Genomic DNA, 24,699 nt, shown 5'->3' on the forward strand with positions numbered 1-24,699 from the left:
CCCAACAATTACGTTTGTTATTGTCACTGTTGCATTTCGAAATCTTTTCTGTCGTCTTATTTTCTGTTTTTGTTTTTGCCAGTAATTTCACTTTGTATTCACCTTCTCCTTTTTACCGTAATCTACTATACAATTTTATCCCGCCTATATATACTCAATAATATGTCACCCACTTCCAAACCATAACCAAAAAATTTTTTTTTCCACTTTCAACACTACCGCTGCTATAAAATCCACCGTTTCTAGTCCACAAACAGTTCCTTAACCTATTAAACAACCATTTCGTCTAGTTCTGATAACTTTCGCTTTATTTCCATTTCCGTTTTTCCTACATCACTGATAATTTTTAGCCGCTTCCCACAGGTTTTAACGTCATTATTTCTTCGCCAGACAATTGTTAGCCTCATTTTCATAATCTGCCACCACAAAACCTCTCTTTTTTAATACATTTACACGCTGTTTTTTCGAAATTTTCCCAAATCTCTCCATCCTTTAACGTGTTTTGGTGGCAACACAACCACCTAACCTTTGTGCACATCGTTGTCTACCAACCCAAGTTCACCACAGGATCAACATAGCCCAGCTTTATCCAACACTTTTTCGCCTTTTTTCACAACAGATCTCCAGTTACTTTCTCCAGTTATTTTCATTTCCATTTCAACCTCATGTTACACTTTCCATGTTCTAATACCATGTCACCCTCACAACACCCCCACAACGACCAGGCCTTTACAAATGTCTGCTTGTGTCTGTGTATGTGCGGATGGATATGAGTGTGTGTGCTAGTGTATACCTGTCCTTTTTTCCCCCTAAGGTAAGTCTTTCCGCTCCCGGGATTTGAATGACTCCTTACCCTCTCCCTTAAAACCCACTTCCTTTCATCTTTCCCTCTCCTTCCCTCTTTCCTGAGGAGGCAACAGTTTGTTGCGAAAGCTTGAATTTTGTGTGTATGTTTGTGTTTGTTTGTGTGTCTATCGACCTGCCAGCGCTTTCGTTCGGTAAGTCACATCTTTGTTTTTAGGTATATTTTTCCCATGTGGAATTATATATATATAAACAAAGATGAGGTGACTTACCGAACGAAAGCGCTGGCAGGTCGATAGACACACAAACATACACACAAAATTCAAGCTTTCGCAACAAACTGTTGCCTCATCAGGAAAGAGGGAAGGAGAGGGGAAGACGAAAGGAAGTGGGCTTTAAGGGAGAGGGTAAGGAGTCATTCCAATCCCAGGAGCGGAAAGACTTACCTTAGGGGGAAAAAAAGATGGGTATACACTCGCACACACACACATATCCATCCACACATATACAGACACAAGCAGACATATTTAAAGACAAAGAGTTTGGGCAGAGATGTCACTCGAGGCGGAAGTGCAGAGGCAAAGATGATGTTGAATGACAGGTGAGGTGTGAGTGGCGGCAACTTGAAATTAGCGGAGATTGAGGCCTGGTGGGTAACAGGAAGAGAGGATATATTGAAGAGCAAGTTTCCATCTCCAGAGTTCGGATAGGTTGGTGTTGGTGGGAAGTATCCAGATAACCCGGACGGTGTAACACTGTGCCAAGATGTGCTGGCCGTGCACGAAGGCATGTTTAGCCACAGGGTGATCCTCATTACCAACAAACACTGTCTGCCTGTGTCCATTCATGCAAATGGACAGTTCGTTGCTGGTCATTCCCTCATAGAATGCATCACAGTGTAGGCAGGTCAGTTGGTAAATCACGTGGGTGCTTTCACATGTGGCTCTGCCTTTGATCGTGTACACCTTCCGGGTTACAGGACTGGAGTAGGTGGTAGTAGGAGGGTGCATGGGACAGGTTTTACACTGGGGGCGGTTACAAGGATAGGAGCCAGAGGGTAGGGAAGGTGGTTTGGGGATTTCATAGGGATGAACTAACAGGTTACGAAGGTTAGGTGGACGGCGGAAAGACACTCTTGGTGGAGTGGGGAGGATTTCATGAAGGATGGATCTCATTTCAGGGCAGGATTTGAGGAAGTCGTATCCCTGCTGGAGAGCCACATTCAGAGTCTGATCCAGTCCTGGAAAGTATCCTGTCACAAGTGGGGCACTTTTGTGTTTCTTCTGTGGGAGGTTCTGGGTTTGAGAGGATGAGGAAGTGGCTCTGGTTATTTGCTTCTGTACCAGGTCGGGAGGGTAGTTGCGGGATGCGAAAGCTGTTGTCAGGTTGTTGGTGTAATGGTTCAGGGATTCCGGACTGGAGCAGATTCGTTTGCCATGAAGGGGCCGTTTGATGTGGAATGGGTGGCAGCTGTCATAATGGAGGCACTGTTGCTTGTTGGTGGGTTTGATGTGGATGGACGTGTGAAGCTGGCCATTGGACAGGTGGAGGTCAACATCAAGGAAAGTGGCATGGGATTTGGAGTAGGACCAGGTGAATCTGATGGAACCAAAGGAGTTGAGGTTGGAGAGGAAAATCTGGAGTTCTTCTTCACTGTGATTCCAGATCATGAAGATGTCTTCAATAAATCTGTACCAAACTTTGGGTTGGCAGGCTTGGGTAACCAAGAATGCTTCCTCTAAGCGACCCTTGAATAGGTTGGCATACGAGGGGGCCATCCTGGTACCCATGGCTGTTCCCTTTAATTGTTGGTATGTCTGGCCTTCAAAAGTGAAGAAGTTGTGGGTCAGAATGAAGGTGGCTAAGGTATTGAGGAAAGAGGTTTTAGGTAGGGTGGCAGGTGATCGGCGTGAAAGGAAGTGCTCCATCGCAACGAGGCCCTGGACGTGCGGGATATTTGTGTATAAGGAAGTGGCATCAATGGTTACAAGGATGGTTTCTGGGGGTAACGGATTGGGTAAGGATTCCAGGCGTTCGAGAAAGTGGTTGGTGTCTTTGATGAAGGATTGGAGACTGCATGTAATGGGTTGAAGGTGTTGATCTGCGTAGGCAGAGATACGTTCTGTGGGGGCTTGGTAACCAGCTACGATGGGGCGGCCGGGATGATTGGGTTTGTGAATTTTAGGAAGAAGGTAGAAGGTAGGGGTGCAGGGTGTCGGTGGGGTCAGGAGGTTGATGGAGTCAGGTGAAAGGTTTTGTAGGGGGCCTAAGGTTCTGAGGATTCCTTGAAGCTCCGCCTGGACATCAGGAATGGGATTACCTTGGCAAACTTTGTATGTGGTGTTGTCTGAAAGCTGACGCAGTCCCTCAGCCACATACTCCTGACGATCAAGTACCACGGTCGTGGAACCCTTGTCCACCGGAAGAATGACGATGGACCAGTCAGCCTTCAGATCACGGATAGCCTGGGCTTCAGCAGTGGTGATGTTGGGAGTAGGATTAAGGTTTTTTGAGAAGGATTGAGAGGCAAGGCTGGAAGTCAGAAATTCCTGGAAGGTTTGGAGAGGGTGATTTTGAGGAAGAGGAGGTGGGTCCCCCTGTGACAGAGGACGGAACTGTTCCAGGCAGGGTTCAATTTGGATAGTGTCTTGGGTAGTTGGATCATTAGGAGTAGGATTAGGATCATTTTTCTTCGTGGCAAAGTGATACTTCCAGCAGAGAGTACGAGTGTAGGACAGTAAATCTTTGACGAGGGCTGTTTAGTTGAATCTGTGAGTGGGGCTGAAGGTGAGGCCTTTGAATAGGACAGAGGTTTCGGACTGGGAGAGAGGTTTGGAGGAAAGGTTAACTACTGAATTAGGGTGTTGTGGTTCCGGATTGTGTTGATTGGAATTTTGAGGTTTTGGAGGGAGTGGAGCTGGAAGTGGGAGGTTGAGTAGATGGGAGGGACTGGGTTTGTGTGCAATGAGAGGAGGTTGAGGTTTGCTGGAAAGGTTGTGAAGGGTGAGTGAGTTGCCTTTCCGGAGGTGGGAAACCAGGAGATTGGATAGTTTTTCGAGGTGAAGGGTGGCATGCTGTTCTAATTTGCGGTTGGCCTGTAGGAGGATGCTCTGAACAGCCGGTGTGGATGTGGGAGAGGAAAGATTGAGGACTTTTATTAAGTTTCCATTGCAACGTTTTTGAATTTCATGCTTATATCTGAAACATCACAATAACTATGACTTTAATGAAATGATGGTCATTTCACCTTGAAGCTGATATATAAAGCTACAAGTAATGAAGTAATGTGTGTGTGTGTGGGGGGGGGGGGGGGGGGGCTAGGCTATGCTCCCCAAGCATAAAAGTGGTTTGTCCTGTTGAGCACTTGGATAGCCTCATAAAATGAAACATCTGGGCATCCAGTATGCTACACATCACTCTGCTGACACAGAACACTTTGTGTTCTGCAGTATGGCAACAAATCAGCACTATTGGTTTCTCATTGCAACACTGTAATATGTTACTGCTATGTGGAAAGGCCAATGAAGCCTTAGCTGGTATTAAATATGTTCTCTGTGATAGCAAATGTATGTGAGAAACATTACTGAACTACCAATAATATTAGGTTCTGAAAAGGAACCTACTTAGCAGGGTAGGAGACTGCATGCAAGTGTTATACATACAAGCGAGAAACATTAACTTAGCCTCTCATTTGTGTTCTGTGCTGCTTAATAGCATCACTAGAAAAATAAGCAATGAAACAAATATATTGATCAAAATTTGGAATAACTTCATTTTTTAAAAAGTTACTTCACCACAGTGAAGAATGATATTTAAACTATTGTTATACCAAGTGTATGAACCATATACCACTTTGCTCTTTCTTATTAACACCAACTTCTGCTACACAGTGATACTTATTGATTGTATAAATTTTATATTGCTTTTATCAGTAATGTTTTAATATTTATTTTGGAGTGATTTGGTATTTGCATAATTTTGGACATGAAACATAATCATTATCTTGAGTCTAAATTTGATGTATTAAATAAAGAATGTATATCCTGTGATGCAACTAAATTACTGCTTTAGAAATAGAATATGTACTTTCATTGCAGCGAGGTGGCAACTTGGTTAAAAACTAATTACATTAATTTTCAGAATTACGAACAACGCAGCAAGGGCAGGTGTATTTCTACCATGTTCCATCTGGAATAAGTACATGGCATGACCCACGCATTCCACGAGACCTGACTGTAAGCTCAGATCTCGGTCCTTTACCACCAGGATGGGAAATGAGGCAAACTAGTTCTGGACGTATTTATTTTGTAGATCACAATAACCGCACCACTCAGTTCACTGATCCACGGCTGTCTGGTGCAGTAATCTCAAATCTCATTAAGTAAGTTTTTCTGCAGTGGTGATCTTGATTATTGTTTTTGATGCTGCAACTCTCCAGTTATTAATGAAACATTTGATTCTTTTGTTATTCTTGGTTCAGTTTGATCATGTTCCCTCTTATGTTTGTGTCAGGTAAACTGTGTAAATCAAATGAGAGATCTTTATAAACTCAGTCAGAATGGGAGCTTATATATTCATGTTGAGAAATAGTGGTAGCTTGTAATATAGCTCAAAATGTCCTGTTGTTTCCTTAAATCATTCCATATAAATGCCATCATAGTCTATTTGAGGATGCTGAACTAGTGTGCTATGTCAAATGACCTCTGTACAAAGAGGGCATGCAATGATTGAAAAGAAAGAGGCAAACTTTAAAAAAATTGATTTCAGAAATAGTGTGGCATGAAATGAAATATTTCAGCATAATGCTGTGGAAACACTAATTATCTGTTAAACGTTACCTGAAACTTCCCAAATTAATCAAAGACTGGGTTAGGATAATTGTTTTCTTTTCCTTCTCCTAAAGGCAGTTGTTCATTGTTCTGTTTTCTGTAATTTCTACTCGTTACTTTCATTTTTTAACAATTCAGTTTTATGCAGACTCTTAATTTTTTGGTACTGTCAGTAGTGCATATAAAACAAGTGCCCTGTTGCTCTCATACTAAATGTGCATACGAATTAAATGCATGGAAAAGTTAAAGAATTTACTGTATTGTGCACAAACACACAATTTTAATATGTATGTGGGACAGATTAATTGGGATTAAATATTGGAAATAACGTGTGTGTGTGTGTGTGTGTGTGTGTGTGTGTGTGTGTGTCGGGGGGGGGGGGGGGGGGCGTGCGTGGGTGCGTGCGCGCGTGCGCGCGCATGTCTGTGTTTACGTTCTTTGTCTACTGTGCCTACTTTCGTGGCAGTATCAAACTATTTATGTTCAAACATGAAAGTGAACGCCACCCACACCCACACCCTCACCCACACCCACACATTACTGGTCACTCTTGTGGTGTGTGCACGCAACAGAATTCTGCTGACAGCACTTAGTATTGGATGGTAACTGTTACAGTGATTTTGTGCTTCTCCTCAACTGACTGGTTTGCCAGGAACTTCATCTGTGAAGTTTCAGACATCACCTAACAAGTGCAGAAATTCCCGATGTAGGCTTCTTCTAATGAAATGACAGACTTCTGTGTTCAGGCGACAACATTAATTTCTTAGCTTTGAAAGGCAGATATGTTTTAAACAGGAAACTATGAAATGCAGAAACTGGAATATGTTTCAACCTAGAAGTAACTGCTAGGGGAAAGTTGTTGTTAAAATTTTATTTTGGTAAGTAATAGAGAATAGGACAGCTGACAATACAAAGTGGAATGTGACAGAAATTGTAAGAGTGAGCAGGAAAGTGATAGGGAAAGTATCACAAATAGAACAATATACATGAAACTGAGGAAGACTATACTGTAATTTGACATTGTATGAATGAACTGTTGGTTAGGCAAACACATGTAATCTTGTCACTGAAAATATAAGCCTAATAGATTGATGGAGTAGAACGAGGAGAAGGTTCTTAAATTATGAAACCTGAATGAAAATTACATAAGTTATCAAAATTATAGCCTTCTTCTCACATAACACGTGAATAAGAAATGTAATGAAGTAGTGTAATAACATGCAACTGGGACAAAAGAAACTTGGAACATTTGCAAATCTCAGATAATTCAAAATATCTGAATGAAAGTAAGGGCTGCTATTCCAGTAGAACAACAGTTTTGGTAATTCAGGTAGTTATTCATATGAAGGCTTATATAACCTGAACGAAACACAAGTACTCACAGGAATCAGTTTTATAAAAAGTTTGAAATGTTTGCTTTTAAACTCAAAATATCTATAATAGTATTGTTGCAGTTTCAGAATATGATACATGAAGAAAACAAGAAATATGTGCAAAATACAGTGAGACAAAATTTAAATTATTCAGAAAATAATTGGAATTTACTGTAACTACCAGTAATATGAAGTGGAAAGAAAAAGTAACTTCCGATCACGGCTTTTATTTAAGAACAGAACAGTTATTATTTTACTTTACAGTTTAGTCAAGAGTTACTCTTCTGTTAAATTTACTGACACCAGTCCCTTATTACATTAAAAGATATTGCAATTTACCTTCAAAATTAGAGATAGATAGAGAGAGAGAGAGAGAGAGAGAGAGAGAAGGAAAGTGTAAGAATATACCTTCACCGCATGTGTAATCAAAATTCTTCGTTTCAGTGAATTTTTCTCTCCACTTTCTTTCAAAGTTTGGCTGATCCTCACTTTGAGGTGTAGGTGTAGATGGTGAAATATTCTGCGAGGCATAATTATCTGAACCACTGGGGTTTGTTTCACTATCTGCCTGCGTGAAAAGGCTTTGTCATAATTGTTAACATTTTCGTCATCTTCATTTTCAATGCCAGTTATTTATGAAGTATCAGTGGGAATATCCTCACACAAAACCTCTTCAATTTCTGCATCAGTCAAAGGGCGAAAACAACCATCAGTATTATGATTTTTGTCCGTGTGTGTGAGAAGAAGTTAGACGAACAACATGTGAGAGGTTACGTCATGCAGCTACAATAAAGTGCTCTCACAGCTTGGCGGTACTTGTAAGTCCACTTTATATTTTCCATTGTATGTCATTTGTTTATAGTGTAATGCTCCAAACTAGTGTAAAAAAGAGACAATAGTTCTTCCAATGGAAAATCCGACAGAAGTTTCAATAGCTTGCACACAAAGATAGACAACAGTATGGAAACAAACATGTGAAATCTTCTGTTTTCACTGTAGCAACAAGGAGTTTAAAGCTTTGTTGCCAGAGAGGTGTAGCTATTGCATAGTAACAGCTTTGAAACAGTAGAGTGGAGGTACAGGAAAGTAACAACAGGCTCTCAGCACACAAAACTGAACTGTGAGAAACTTATGTGACTAAAAACTTACTGGTACCTTTACGTGCCATCGGGCAACAAAGAGTTAAAACAGGGTTTATGGTTTGAAGGCAAATGGAATAATCACACGAATGACGTGATTTGTCTTTATGCTGATCTTAACAAAATACAGAAGGCCATTATATGAAAAATTTCAATGCTTAAACTTTACCTGTATATTCTCATCTTGTACATGCAGTTGAATCCACAGAATATTCAATTCCTGTGAAAATGCTAAGTGTTTAAGATGATAACTGTGCTACTTCTGAATGATCATAGCTGTAAACCTGAATACACTTCATATCACGTTGTTGTGACAATTAACTGAAGTAAATTAAAGATATTTATTAATGATTGCGATCTGTGGCCTTTCAATTTAAGCAATTGATTAATTTTTCATTCAGCTTGGTAAGTAGACTGGAACATGTTGGCTTTTTAAGGTTTAGTCTTCCTGAATAATTAAGTATTGTAAGAACACACTAATTGTATACTTTATTTTGAAAATGGTCATATTAGATCTTTGAGTAGCAACAATGTGAAAAATATAAAATTTAAAATTATTCATATAATTAACCTTTATCGTCACAATACATGAATACAAGAAGAAATTGACAGAAAGAAAACAATTGCGTGTTTTAAGGACGTGGTTGCACTTAAGAATGTAGTGTGAAATTTTTCAAAAATTAATCTTTATCATCATAGCAACCAGCCAAATACAGAAAGAAACTGGCAAAAAATAAACAATCAATTGATTTAAAGAGGTAAGTTCATTTTGGAACCACTAGGACATATAGTTTTCAACCACCCATCATTTCATATGATATATTTTAAAGCAAATTTGCATTTTCTGAGACAAACTCTGACATCTTGAAACCTCCATAAACTCATATACCCAAAACAAATTATAGTCCTAAATAACAAGCAAAAGTGGGGTTACAACTTAATAAAATTTGAATCACAATTACCTTCTGTCCCATTGGTTTCATTTCGGTAATACTCAGAAAACCAGTAGTAAAAACTGAAATTTACATTACAATAATTTAGATATATTTACTTTCATTGTCAGTTATCTCCTCAATATCGCCACTATTAAAAAAATAAAGTATATAAAAAGCATGTCAGAATCTCCTACAATTATATCTGTTGCTTTGAATACTATAAATGACTACTATCATTAGATTAGATTAGATTAACTTTCATTCCAATTGATCCATAGTGAGGAGGTCCTCCAGGATGTAGAACATGTCAGAAAAACAACAATACATGACAAATATTTGCAACTGAAACAAATAAGCTAATGTACCTTTCACAGGTCCCAAGTGGAATTTTTAATGAACACTATATGAAAGAATCATTTTACAAACACTCATTTACTAAGATCGCATTAATACACTGAATTTAAAATAAAAAAGTTTTTTTTTATATAAGGTAATAAACATATAATAGAACTACTACAATACATGTATGAACACATTACTGCACTGAAGTGGTGCAGAAGTTAGATGGGGGGGGGGGGGGGGGGGAATCGTAAAGCTTTAACTAACCACCCCAATAAAAAATGTTGTGTAATTAATTTTTGTACATACATGTGTACAGTTGTGTTAAGTATTGAAATCCCTGTGCCACAATTCCACAGCATCCTGCTAGAGGAGCCGAAAGACGATTTTACAGGCTATTGATAAAGTGGAATAATGTGTTGTAATTCATTTTCTGCACTGGAGGGGGATCAATGCCACAATAATCCAGGCTGTCAGTGATGATGTACAGCAACAATGCGCCATTGCATTAGACAGTGGTTAGGTGTCCCTAACACTTCCAGTGTGGTTGAACAAGTCTGAGTGACGAAGGATGAAATGAGAGATCATTCTTCTGTAAATAAATGAGGATCATGAGAGAAGTGCTCAAAAATTGGCATTCACACCTGATGTGATAGAGGAAGTGAATATAAGTCGTCGGTTAGTTTGTAATGTCTTGCATAACTTGTTGAATGTGAGAAACATTGTTACCTGTTGGGGCTCTGTGACTGCTCACACCCACACATAAAGCACATCAAACTGAGACAGAAACGGAAATGTTGTTGCTGTGTCAGACCAATCCAGGTGACTTCTTCCACCTGCCTAATCATGCTGCGAACATTAGGTGTATCACTATGTAGCAGCAAGCAGTGGAAATATGTGGATGCACCATAGCTGTAAAAGATGAAGACAAGCCATCACTGTGCAAGGCGATATCGAGTCTTATTTGGGTGTGTCATGGTGTTGTCATAACAAATTATGCAAATTGTCACAGTGGCATGCTACAGAAATCTCCTCTTGAAGTTATGAGAGGCTGTCGGTATCAAAAGTCGAGGTAAGCAGTCTAAGGACGTGTTTGTCCTTCACAACATTGCCCCAGTTCATCCTGCCAGGACACAGTGACACATGCTGCTTCTGTGGGCTACAAATCACATACAACTTGGCTTTGAAAGCGGCCTTTGATTGAGTTATTGTGCTAATACGCAAACAGGAGAGGTTGAACACATCATATTTTAGAGCATTTATTTTGAAAACCAAGTAACATTATGAACATTTAAGGGTTACCTAGTTGTACAAGCCACCTTATCTTTGATGCAAATGAACTTATTTGAAATTTGAAAGTCTTTAAGTTTCTAAATAGGATTACGGAAGTTTTACTATTGTCACACTTTACAATGTGCAGATAATAAATGTGTACCCCTGTAATGAAGTACTCGAACTGCTGCAGTCTATGGAAAAATTGTATGTGCAGCTACATAAAATGTCCCATTCAACAAAAACGAAGTGGAAAAAGATTTTACTGAGGATCACATCATCACTGTGACAGTGATATTGCTGACATTGTATAATTTGCACTCAATAAAACCGTACCCTGTGATTAGTGATACAAAAACTGTATGTGTACTATTAACACACTCAATAACTTCCCGAGTCAGTAAAGCAAGAAATATGTGCAGAATGAGCTGTGTTGTGATTAGGTAGCAGGGAACAGTGAACAACTGAAATTGAGGGACACATCATTTTTTGCCATTGAAAAATCATGCTAAAAATTGCTAATAAATGTCTATTTCTTAAAGAAAAAGCAGCTTTAACATCTGTGCAGTTTTGCTACGGCATTATTCAATTAACAGAGTAGTTCAGTGTAAAAAAAATGAGTCTTAATGTATTTTACATTCACTGTTCATTTTGTGTTGTCAGGGACAAAATTCAGTTGAAAAGAGTGGTCACTATAGTGTTCAGAAATATTTTGTATGCTGTAAGGTTGGTCACACTATTAACTCAACTCCTGATAGCAGCCCTAAGACAAGTCAGTACCTATAGTATAGTCGTCATTAATGACGTAGCACTCTAGATGGCATGCAGCAAGTGCATCTGTAGCAGTCGAAGGTTTAAGATCGTGAATGACTGTTTGCAGGATGCTAAATCCTAACAGACAAGAGGTAAGTTATTGTACAGGCCTCCTATCCCTTAACTTGAATAAGTATTAAGTGCCTCACTTCTGCCTAGATGAAAAAAACATGACATTTTATTAAAGAATGAATTGTTAAAGTTCCAGAATGAAATTTTCACTCTGCAGCAGAGTGTGTGTTGATATGAAACTTCATGGCAGATTAAAACTCTGTGCCGGACTGAGACTCTAACTTGGGATCTTTGCCTTTCACGGGCAATTGCTTTACCAACTGAGCTACCCAAGCATGACTCTCGTCATGTAGGAGACAAGGTACTGGCGGAAGTAAAGTTGTGAGGACGGAGCGCGAGTTGTGCTTGGGTAGCTCAGTTGGTAGAGTACTTGCCCGCGAAGGGCAAAGGTCCCGAGTTATTGTCTCGGTCTGGCACACAGTTTTAATTTGCCAGGAAGTTTCAGTTTCAAATTTTTTTTTTTTTTTCAGTCTGTAATGTTCCAGACTGTGAAAAGACACTGGTAATATGTGATATACAAATTATCTATAAGAATTCACATTTTCTGTTGCCATACATGTAAGGGGTTTCCACATTTACTTTTAAGAAATTTATTTTATCAGATGCACAATGCTTTCACCATTTATTGAAAAGTGTTGATATATTGTTTGTTTATTAGGAAACAAAGCTCAAGCACTTCACCAACCCATGGCGCAACAAGCAGCTCAAATTCCAATTCGAGCAGTGGACGGGTAGATCCCGTGGGGAGGGAAGATTCACCTTCTGGGTCATCTCGCCAGCCTTCTCTGTCCCCTACAAGCAGTGGAAGTAGCACAACAATGAACAGTGAAGCAAGAACTTCAGGAGAAGGAAGTAGCAATAGTGCAACGGAACCTGCTGCCGGTACTGATGGAAGTGCAAATAATAGTGATAATAGAAATTCAGCTTCAGTGTGTGTGTCACTAAATGTACGAAGTGGAGAACTGCCAAGGGAACTGTTGGACAGTGAATTGTTGCCAAAGTACAAACGAGATTTGGTTACGAAGCACAAATCTTTAAGAACTGAACTGCAAGCACTTCAACCACAAAGTGGTCACTGCCGTTTAGAGGTGTCACGGACAGAAATATTTGAGGTAAGGTGTCATGTAGTGTGTTACAAAATATGTACTTTGCCTGTATTTGTAATCTTACACTACCCTTCCTTCCTTCTGGCAAAGTGAGCCTTAACCTTTATACAGATTGGAACATTGTCTTTGGTGTTAAATTACAACTCTTCCTTCTGTAGATTACAGTAATACTTTTCAAGTATTTGCTAGATGAATTTCTTGCATTTACTAGTCAAACTCGTGGCAAAATATACAAAAGAGCTTTATGTCTTCTATAAACCATACCCACTAAGGGTCCTACTAATGAACCTTACTCGAGAATTGAGTGAATGAGGATGTTTTAAGATACATTTTTGTAGGATTCTTCCAATTAACCTCAATTTCTTCTGCCTTTCCTACAATCTGTTTTTTTTTTTTTTTTTTTTTTTTTTTTTTTTTTTTTTTTTTTTTTTCCCCCCCCCCCACTCTTTTACTCGAGACACGTACACGTAGATATTCTGTGGTTGTGACTATTTCTTTTAATTGATCACTGATTGTGCAATCATACAATAATTGATCTTTCTGCATATTTATGTGTTCCATTGATCAGTAGCATGGAAAAACCGTTATGACTTGGAACATGTCAAATGCGCACAGGAAACAAGTTTTTTTTAATTAATTAATTTATTTATTGATTTTTACATTATAGTGTTGTACCTAAATATTTCTATTATCTATCCCATTCCCTTAAATAGCACAAAATGCATATATTATATCTCCAGATTTATTTACTCATATTCAAGAATTCATCTATGGTGTAGGAGGAGTTGTCAAGGAGGTATGATTTCAATTTGTTTTTGAAACTATTACTGCTGTCAATTAGACATTTTATTTCATCTGGTAATTTATCAAAAAAGCTTTATAGCAGCATATTTTATTTACACAATCAAATGCTTTGGATAAGTCACAGAATATTTTTACCGTTGACGTTTTACTATTTAAAGACTCTATTATGTGGACAGTGAAATTGTATATAGCTGTCTCAGTGGAACAGCATTTCCGAAATCCGAACTGTGATTTACTAAGTATCCCATTACTGTTGAGATGGCTAACCACTCTTGAGTACATTCCTTTCTCAAAGATTTTTGAAAATGCCGTAAGCAAGGATACTGGCCAGTAAGTAGTGACATCTGTGGTTTCCCGCTTTTTGTAGAGAGGTCTGACAATGGCATGTTTTAACCTGTCTGGGAAAATACCCTGAGTCAGTGATGCATTGCATATTTGAGTCAAAACATCAGCTGTAATTGCTCCACATTGTTTTAATAACTTGTTAGAGATGTCATCTACTCCAACAGAATATTTATTTTTCAAAGATTTAATAATTTTCCTTATTTCACAAGAGGTTGTTAGATGAAACTTAATCTGACTAAAATTTTTCAAAACTGACTCTTCCATGTACTACCTGGATTTTTCTTTTGAACTATTCTCACCAATTTTTTCTCCTACACTTAATAAGTGATTGTTAAGTACATTGGCTACATGTGTACTGTTGGTTAAGATGGTCTCATTCTCTTTAACAGTAATACTACCTACCCCAGTGGTTACTTTTCCTGTCTCCCTTCTTACAACATTCCATATTTATTTGATTTTATTGTTGGAGTTGTTAATTTCTTCTCTAACTTACATCTTTCTTGATTTCCTTATAACTTTTCTCAGTATGTTACAATAATTTTTATAGTGTAAAACTACTTCTGGATCTTTACTAGTTCTTGCTGTCTCATACAGCTTTCTTTTTGAAGACACTTTAATACCTGTAGTAATCCAAGGTTTCTTTGAAAAGTTCGTGGTGTTTCATTTTGTAATTTTCTTTGGAAAACAATGTTCAAAAAGGGGTATAAATTTATGAAGAAATGTGCTGCATTTATCATTAGCATTTGACTCATTATATACATCTTCCAAGTTTACATTTTCTCTGAAGTGATCTATAGATACCGGGTTGAGCACCCTCACATTAAGTAAAATGGTTTCTGAAGTGTACACCCTGTTAAGTTTAGTAAGTTAATCAGTTGTGCATCATGGTCAGATAATCCATTTACCACAGGGAAAGCATGTGTTTGTTCTACATCCTCTTGCTGTACAGATACATTATCTATTAGAGTAGCCGCCCGGAGTGGCCAAGTGGTTCTAGGTGCTACAGTCTGGAACCGCGCTGCTGCTACGGTCGCAGGTTCGAATCCTGCCTCGGGCATGGATGTGTGTGATGTCCTTAGGTTAGTTCGGTTTAAGTAGTTCTAAGTTCTAGGGGACTGATGACCTGAGAAGTTAAGTCCCATAGTGCTCAGAGCCATTTGAACCATCTATTAGAGTACTACTGTCCTGAGCTATACATATAGGGAAATTGATCACGTGTAGGGAAATTGAGGCTCAACTGCCAATGTCTGAACAAAGTGTTGGTCTGTTGCATTTCTTTCATCATTATGCTACAGTTTTGTAGCATTGATATGTTTCCATATACAGCAGCATCAGTAGCAAACATCTTGTAGTGCTTTTGTCATTGTCTACCAGGTTTTACAGGATGGTCAGAAATGGTCTCAGAAACTTGTAATGGTGCTGCAGGGTAGGTTGTGTGAGAAATAATTGTTGGAAAAAATTCAATACATTGCACCATTTTCAAGTTAATTAGCATTGAAGTTAGCCAATTCGGCCATTGCACATGCAAATTTAAGTGGCTCACCAGATACAATTAATGTCAGTCGTTCTCATAGCGTAGATGACAGCACACAATACTGCTCAGGCTTAGGCTCAAGTTTGATCCTCGCTGTTGTCCCATGTCCAGATTTTTTAATTGCTCTCTTCTTCAGTTTTAGGAAACCAAACGAAGAACACACTTGGCAACACCATCTCTGGTGGGGGAGTTAAATTTGCACATGCAGTGGCCTGTTTGGCTAACTTCAATGCTAATTAACTCAGAAATGCCACAACATGTCAAATTTTTTCCTAAACAGTTATTTCTCAGCACAAGCTATCCTGCGGCGGTGGCGATGACGACAACAACACAAAACTGTACTGAATAGCTCCTAGGATTGACGGAACACAGTGAATCAACCTGAGTGCAGCAGTCTCATGGATGAATAGAATGAATTGAGTTTAATAATATCTCTGTTTACAGGAAGCATTTCCAAATGGATCATAAAACAGTGTTTGAGGGCAGTGTGGAGGGTAAAAATCATAGGGGGAGACCAAGAGATAGCAAGCAGATTCAGAAGGATGAAGGTTGCAATAGTTACTTGGTGATGAAGAAGCAGCTTGCACAGGATAGAGTAGCATGGAGAGCTGCATCAAAACAGTCTCTGGACTGAAGACTACCACCACAACAACAACAACATAAAACATATTTATTTTCCTGCAACAAGTTGTCAGCAATGCAGTCCCATAGTTAGGCATGTCTGGCCCGACAAACCTTTTTGGAAACAGGTTTGACATGCGCCTTTCCCAAACCACTTCAAATGCTTTATTGCTCAAGCAACTTTCAGCAAACTGTTGCTACAGAGGCCAACACAGAAGTGTGCAAGTGTTCCATCAAATCCAGTGGTCTTTAGTCTATTGAAAAATTGTAGTTGATTTTCCAGTTTAGTCACTCCTCTCTGTCATTTCGACATTTGTGTGGTTGCTGGATAGAGAAACAACAATAAGACTTTCCAAATGGAAACAATTTTAAAGACCAAATTCAGTATTTTGCCTTCCTTTGTCCTCTGTTTCACTACTGTCATGATCACTGAGACATTGTATAGATGTCTGTGATCTATTTATTAAATGTAAGTGAGACTTTGACTTTATATCTGTGATGAAGTTGTTATTGGTTTTGTAGCAACGGTGTGACATGGGTGTTGAACCGTGGCAGATATTTCCACCCCTCACAACTATGCTGTAATTATGTCTTAAGGTGTCTTTTACAATGTTTCTGAATTGGATGTTGAACGTTTCTTGTCCCACTTGCTAACCAGACATTTTTCTTACATTTCTTAGCTATTCTATTGACACTATAGCAGCCTTATGGTTACAGGTTCTCTCCTTTGTGTTAACTAATCAAAAAGTTTGTCTGTCAGTATGGTATTTAAGATGTTATCCTCATAGGTTAGCTATATAACTAACTGTTGAAGTTAATTTTCAGAAAATAAATATATAATAATCTCACGTGAATTCCTGTTCTTGGCACTTGTTCTGATCACATGAGTCTCCTAATTTATAGCTGACTACTTTAATTCTATTCATATTATGATACCATGATCAGGACATTCATGTGCATATTTTCTCTGAAGTATTCCATCACTACAGCTCCTCTAGGCTGGTGTATAAAAACACTCACTGACTTTGTTTAACCCACTTTCACTTCGTTTATTTTGCATTTGGATTAGTAATAACTTCAGTAATATTATTAAGTTCTTTGGTAGCAGTAAAATTTTCCACTATGACAACCAGCCCATAACTGTGACATGTATTCCAACTGAAATTTAAGATTTCACTGCTATTCATGTTTGGTTTCGGCCTGCTTTTGGTTCCTAGTACAATGTGGTCATTATTGCTATTAGTAAGTAAAACTATCTCAAAAGGCTGACTTGGCAAGAATGATGAATGTAATACAGAGTGTTTATAAATGAATATTAGGGTTTTAACACTTTATAATATTTATTATATTAAACTTACAGTTATAAATGATATGTCAAATGAAAGAGCAACTCAAACAGTTTTACCAAGAACCTTATAAATGTTCAATGTGAGCACCATTTGTCACACGGCACACATAAAGTCTATAGCCTAGTTCTTTCCAAACATTGATAACTGTGTCTTCAGTGATTGTAACAACAGCAGCTTCAATCCGGTTTCTTAATTCAGTGAGGTCTGCTGGTAGCGGAGGTACATACACACGATCCTTGATGAAGCCCCACAGGAAAAAATCGCATGCTGTTAGGTTGGGCGAACGTAGAGGCCATGCAAAACAAGCCCTATCATTGGGCCCCTTACGGCCTATCCAGCGCTTGGGTACAGTGAAGTTCAACCAATCGCGTACTTCACAATGCCAGTGAGGTTCTTGGTAAAACTGTTTGAGCTGCTCTTTCATTTGACATATCATTTATAACAATAAGTTTAATGTAATAAATATTATAAAGCGTTAAAACCGCGATATTCATTTATAAACGCCCAGTCCATATCTATATTCATAATAATTTTCTTTGATTATATCTACCACAAAAAATTATAAGGAGAAATACTTTTATCAGAATGCATAATTACATAACTGAATAAGAGTGAAATTATGTTCTGAAGAACAGTCGAATTCCTGTCGCAAAATTTTACTACTGATAGTTGTAAGTTAATTACCTCTTCCTTAGCTCTTGTACATAACTTATTTTGAAATTATGTGGAACAATGTGTGTACTTGTGTTGCCAAAGATGTAGGGATTAGCAATCTTGCTGTCGCTACAGGGACAGTGTTCACCAAAGACAACAAAAAGATTTTCCAGGAAGTTAGGAGAGTATTTTTGTGCAGTAGTGTTGCTAGCCACTAACTAACTTAATAGATAATCTATGGACATTTAGTTGTAGTCCAACAAATGCAGAACTGCTATGGTTAATGCTTGAACACATCATACTGTTTTTTTCAGATAACTACACATGAAATAACATAGTAATGCAGCAGCTATTCAAAATAGTTTAATGATGCCATTTGGAAAATATTTCAAAAGTAGAGATTTTTACATTCTTGCTACAAAAAGAGACGGTAGTGGGATTGATAGACAAAAACTTAATGTCAACTTGTGCAGCTGGAAAGGGTGCTTTGCTTAAAACCTTCAATAATTTTCGCAATTAGGTCCTGTTAAAAGATATAGTAGGAAATCATAGGATGCTTTGGACAATGAATGAATTGAAATTTTCAGTCTGGTATTTTGTGGATTAGTCTGATATTGAAACTGAGGACAAAAACTTGAAATACTGCATTTAGAAACGCATTCATGCTGGGGATGCTGCTGTTCCAGTGTGTGGCACCACACACACTCACAAATGATAGACAGTGAAATGAGCATACAGGCTACTAAGGGTGGATACGCCCTGTGACAATTGGGAAATCCAGAATTTTTCATTGTTTTAGTTTTAAGTCAAATTTCCGTAATTTTGAGTGGTAAGAACTGATACTCTAACAAATAATTTGACTGCTGCAGAATAATACCGAAACAATAAAACATAAATGAGAGAATGGCACCAAATAAAACTTTAGTTGTAAGTAAAATGTGCTGGTTACAACGGCAAAACACTGTGCACATGTAGGCATGTGCAGACAGCAAAATGGGTCAAAGGCTTTAGGATGAAGACTATGCAATACATTGTAGAAACAAACTGCATTCAATGAGTGTGATGTCACAACTGTTTGTTTCTAATAGGCCATGGGAAAATATTGTGAATGATGGTATGAGAAGTGTTACTTCCAAAGTAAATTTTCATTTATGCAAGATGAAATATGTTACATGTGAGAATGTGTGATGATTTTCTTCTCTTTCCTTCTCATCCCATATGGTAAGTCTTCCCTGACCTGTGGTTCTGGGTGACTTTCTTGATATCTACCCATTTCCCTAGACCTCTCCAGTCCTTTTCCTTCACCCTTCTTCTGTCCCTTTCAACCCTTCTACCTGAAGAAGGAGCCACTGTCTCCAAAAACTTACCAATTACAACTGTCTTTTACGTATATGTTCAGCCGCCACTTGGTGAGTAGATTTTTTATCTATCCGATCTTCAAGGTAGTTATGTAATTGTGTTGTTGGCTTGGAGTGCTGGGAAGCTCTACACCAGTGTATAAAACCTTTGCTATTCGAAGGACTATTTGATTTACAGCTCAGAGAGAAATTATATTATCAATTAACACGGAAAAAAATGTACTTTCACCCCGAGTAGAGTGCATTTTCACCTAGAAAAAACTGTATTTTTAACTGGGAAAAATCCAGGATGCCCCCCCCCCTCCCCCCTCCTTCTTGTCTGCGTATACACCCTGTACTAAAACTACTCGTAATGAATGAGGCTTTAGCCCTTCACAGAATTCCTGTTATAATGAACATTAATTAAGCTGCAGAATTAGTCACTTCACATGTTCACATACATTGCAAATCTCTAACGAAGCAAAAGGTCTTACACAAGAGCATAGCAATTCCTGTTTACAGATAGGATCAAAGACGAGATTCATTAAATCACAGGACTTTAACTTAATGTCATTCTATTGAAAGTCCCTAGAGCATATTTAATCTTGAACATTATGATACTGTCTGAGGAAAAGAAGTTCTTCATAAAGGAAGAGCATCTGTTCAGAAAAAAACCATCAATTTGAAACAATAGTTTTCTTTATTCACATAGGATAATGCTGCCTAAGAAGCAGTTATGAGAGCAGGGTCCAACGAGAAGTAATTCTTCACCCTGAAAGCATGTTTACGAAGATCACAGATGAGTTCAGATTGAGTTGAACTGCATGTCTCAGTGGAGAGTGCTTATATAATCAGGGTTGCCACATGTTCTGAAAATGAGGGAATATCAGGGCATTTCAAACACATTGGGGAAATTTGAAAAAACACTGGAAAAATCTTGTTTTTGTATCAGTAGATGAAATGGTTTCTGTACTGAGGTGTCGTGCATCGTCGGTAGCTGGGTGCAGCTGAGTACGTGCGCTGCTTCTCTACTCCCCTGTTTACTACTGCTTTTCCCCTTCCCAGCACTCCCCTTGGTTTGCAGTCAGTGCTGCCACCGCTAGCCTAGCAGCTGCCGACGAGAGGCAGGGAGGTGTGAGGAGCGGTTTGTTTGGATCACATTTCAGTGGTTGTTGACACAGCGGCTGAAGGCAACGGTCAGATGTGCACGAGTTATGTCTGAGTGATTGTGTGAATGTGTGTGCGCTCTCGTTTTCTGCCGAGGGCCGTGGCCGAAAATTTTGTTGTGAGAGTGTGATCGTCTTCTCTACATGCCTGTCTGCAGCTGAGCCATCATCTTTATGGTGAGTTGCTACCTATCCTCATTAATATTGATTTTCAGAATATTTGTGCAAGTTATCTGTTGCATGGATTGATCACCATGGTCTCATTTCACCAACATGGTGTCTGTGACAAGTGAATGGCTGGTCACATGAGTGGATTTCTGTGCAGGGCCAAATCCGCAGGTGATTTCGCAGGTATCTCTAACGAATCGGGCTCGCCAATCTGAAGCCCTTCGGTTCCCACCTGCCCGTCGGATCTAGTCTTACCGATCTGCCCACAGGCCAGGTCTGTCTGTGTGTGGTGTAATGCAGCGGATTTTCATGGTTTATCCATCGACCCAGGACTGTGGTATTCCTTGGCAGGCCAGAGGCCATGGGCGATAGATTTCAGTAATTAAGACTCTCTCACTACGAGCATGTTGTACAGTGCGGCATTTTATAGACATTATGTTTGTTCTAGTACTTTTTGGCACTTTAAAAGTAGTTTATATGTTAGAAAGTATGGACGATAAGAAGAAGAAAATTGTCAGTAGTTGGCAGTTTGTACACTGTGCACTCGTATATTTCTCGGAAGAAAAATCATGCAGTACCTGTAAAGTAATAGATATAACACAGTGGGTAATAATCAGCAATAACAAACATAGTAGAACCAACATTTTATTGGCAGTCACCTACAGTGTTGGTTTACACAATTCTTCCCCACCTTATGCACTGCTTTCAAGAGACCTACTTTTTTCTGAGGTTATTTCTGAAATCAGTGAAGGTATTTTAAATCCTTCTTGCAACTCCAAGTAAATGCATATCTTTGTCCCCAAATGCGGGTGTGTGTGTTTTTCCAAAATAACATCAGTGGTCTTAATGAAGCACATATACCATTTTGCTTGCTTTTTGCATCTAAAAACAGTTCATTACAAAAGATGTTGACGTTAGTACTTTAGATTTTTGCTCACATCAGAAAACGCAACCTGCTTGAAAGTTTTTTTAGGTATTTCCTCGTTGCACTATTGTTTCTTGTTCCATAGCTGGTGGAAAGACAGATTGTCAACCTACTTATCCTTGAAATCTCAAAATTTACCAGGGAAAAATGATAAAACCTGTCTGGGAATCAGGGAAATATCAGTGAATATCCCTTAAGAAATTATTCAGGTAGTGAAGAGAGACGAAAATTTAATAGTCAGTGAAGGAAACGTAGTAGGTGAATATGGATTGGGGCTAAGAAATGAAAGAGAAAGCCGCCTGGTAGAATTTTGAACAGAGCATAACTTAATCATAGCTAACACTTGGTTCAAGAATCATGAAAGAAGGTTGCATACATGGAAGAACCATGGAGATACTAGAAGGTTTCAGATAGATTATATAATGGTAAGACAGAGATTTAGGAACCAGATTTTAAATTGTAAGACATTTCCAGGGGCAGATGTGGTCTCTGACCACAATCTATTGGTTATGAACTGTAGATTAAAACTGAAGAAACTGCAAAAAGGTGGGAATTTAAGGAGATGGGACCTGGACAAACTGAAAGAACCTGAGGTTGTACAGAGTTTCAGGGAGAGCATAAGGGAACAATTGACAGGAATGGGGGAAAGAAATACAGTAGAAGAAGAATGGGTAGCTTTGAGGAATGAAATAGTAAAGGCAGCAGAGGATCAAGTAGGTCAAAAGATGAGGGCTAGTAGAAATCCTTGGGTAACAGAAGAAATACTGAATTCAATTGATGAAAGGAGAAAATACAAAAATGCAGTAAGTGAAGCAGGCAAAAAGGAATACAAACGTCTCAAAAATGAGATCGACAGGAAGTGCAAAATGGCTAAGCAGGGATGGCTAGAGTACAAATGTAAGGATGTAGAGGCTTATCTTACTAGGGGTAAGATACATACTGCCTACAGGAAAATTAAAGAGACCTTTGGAGAAAAGAGAACCACTTGCATGAATATCAAGAGCTCAGATGGAAACCCAGTTCTAAGCAAAGAAGGGAAAGCAGAAAGGTGGAAGGAGTATATAGAGGGCCTATACAGAGGCGATGTTCTTGAGGACAATATTATGTAAATGGAAGAGAAGGTAGATGAATATGAAATGGGAGATATGATACTGCGTGAAGAGTTTGACAGAGCACTGAAAGATCTAAGTCGAAACAAGGCCCCGGGAGTAGACGACATTCCATTAGAACTACTTACAGTCTTGGGAGAGCTAGCAGTCTTGGGAGAGCTAGTCCTGACAAAACTCTACCATCTGGTGAGCAAGATGTATGAGACATCCCAAGGAAAGCAGGTGTTGACAGATGTGAAAATTACCGAACTGTCAGTTTAATAAGTCAAAGGTGCAAAATACTAACGCGAATTTTTTACAGACAAAAGGAAAAACTGGTAGAAGCCGACCTCGGGGAAGATCAGTTTGGATTCCGTAGAAATGTTGGAACACGTAAGCCAATACTGACCCTACGACTTATCTTAGAAGATAGATTAAGGAAAGGCAAACCTACGTTTCTAGCATTTGTAAACTCAGAGAAAACTTTTGACAATGTTGACTGGAATACTCTCTTTCAAATTCTGAAGGTGGCAGGTGTAAAATACAGGGAACGAAAGACTATTTACAATTTGTACACAAAGCAGATGGCTGTTATGAGTGTCAAGGGGCACAAAAGGGAAGCCGTGCTTGAGAAGGGAGTGATACAGGGTTGTATCCTATTCCCGATGCTATTCAATCTGTATATTGAGCAGTAAAGGAAACAAAAGAAATGTCGGAGTAGGTATTAAAATCCATGGAGAAGAAATAAAAACTTCGAGGTTCGCCGATGACATTGTAATTCTGTCAGAGACAGCAAAGGACTTGGAAGAGCAGTTGAATGGAATGGACAATATCTTGAAAGGAGGATATAAGATGAGCATCAACAAAAGCAAAACGAGGATAATGGAATGTAGTCGAATTAAGTCGGGTGATGCAGAGGGAATTAGATTAGGAAATGTGACACTTAAAGTAGTAAAGGAGTTTTGTTATTTGGGGAGCAAAATAACTGATGATGGTCGAAGTAGAGAGGATATAAAATGTAGACTGGCAATGGCATGGAAAGCATTTTTGAAGAAGAGAAATTTGTTAACATCGAGTATTGATTTAAGTGTCAGGAAATCGTTTCTGAAAGTATTTGTATGGAGTGTAGCCAAGTATGGAAGTGAAACATGGACGATAAATAGTTTGGACAAGAAGAGAATAGAAGCTTTTGAAACGTGGTGCTACAGAAGAATGCTGAAGATTAGATGGGTAGATCACATAACTAATGATGAGGTATTGAACAGAATTGGGAAGAAGAGGAGTGTGTGGCACAACTTGACTAGAAGAAGGGATCGGTTGGTAGGACATGTTCTGAGGCATCAAGGGATCACCAATTTAGTACTGGAGGGCAGCGTGGAGGGTAAAAGTCGTAGAGGGAGACGAAGAGATGAATACACTAAGCAGATTCAGGAGGATGTAGGCTGCAGTAGGTACTGGGAGATGAAGAAGCTTGCACAGGACTAAGTAGCATGGAGAGCTACATCAAACCAGTCTCAGGACTGAAGACCACAACAACATCACTTGGGGAAACTTAGAGCAACCCTGATAATGTTCCAGTAAATTCCATTGTTCCAAAAAAATAAGCAAGTCCTAGAACCATTGTTTTGGAGTAGACTCTAGCTTACTGATTTTGGACCTAATTGATACTCTTTTGTATGACAGTACTATTGGATCATTGCATTTGTCCTTATTGTCACATCCTCATGGTCACTACATTCGAATCGAGTTCCATTCGAGGTCTCAATATCGTTGGGCAGATCTTCACATTCCATTTATCAGAAGCCCCTATCATCGACCTATGCCTCATGACCATGATAAGGCCTCACGCAAACTAGATGGACAGTGTCTCTGCACTTTGGTCTCCTCAGTGTAAAATTGCCATCCTTGACTTTATAGTCTACTTAGGATTCAGTGCAGGCCAATGTAAAGCTCTAATAATTTTTGTGTAATTCTACATTGTTCATAGGTGTGAAAATCCATTTTAAGCCACTTGTGTTGTAGTTTA

General features: G+C 38.8%; 1 protein-coding gene across 1 annotated transcript in view; it reads left to right on the forward strand.

Annotated features, from left to right (window-relative positions):
• The window catches only part of LOC124774968 (E3 ubiquitin-protein ligase SMURF1), a 167,819-nt gene that overhangs the window by 93,375 nt on the left and 49,745 nt on the right, over positions 1-24,699 (forward strand). Inside the window, exons 8-9 of the mRNA XM_047249693.1 lie at positions 4,945-5,185; positions 12,235-12,688. Coding sequence (XP_047105649.1) covers positions 4,945-5,185; positions 12,235-12,688 — 695 coding nt within the window. The remainder of the gene's footprint in view (positions 1-4,944; positions 5,186-12,234; positions 12,689-24,699) is intronic.

Source organism: Schistocerca piceifrons, chromosome 2 (assembly GCF_021461385.2).
Source record: "Schistocerca piceifrons isolate TAMUIC-IGC-003096 chromosome 2, iqSchPice1.1, whole genome shotgun sequence".
In the NCBI taxonomy this organism is placed as follows: Eukaryota; Metazoa; Arthropoda; class Insecta; order Orthoptera; family Acrididae; genus Schistocerca; species Schistocerca piceifrons.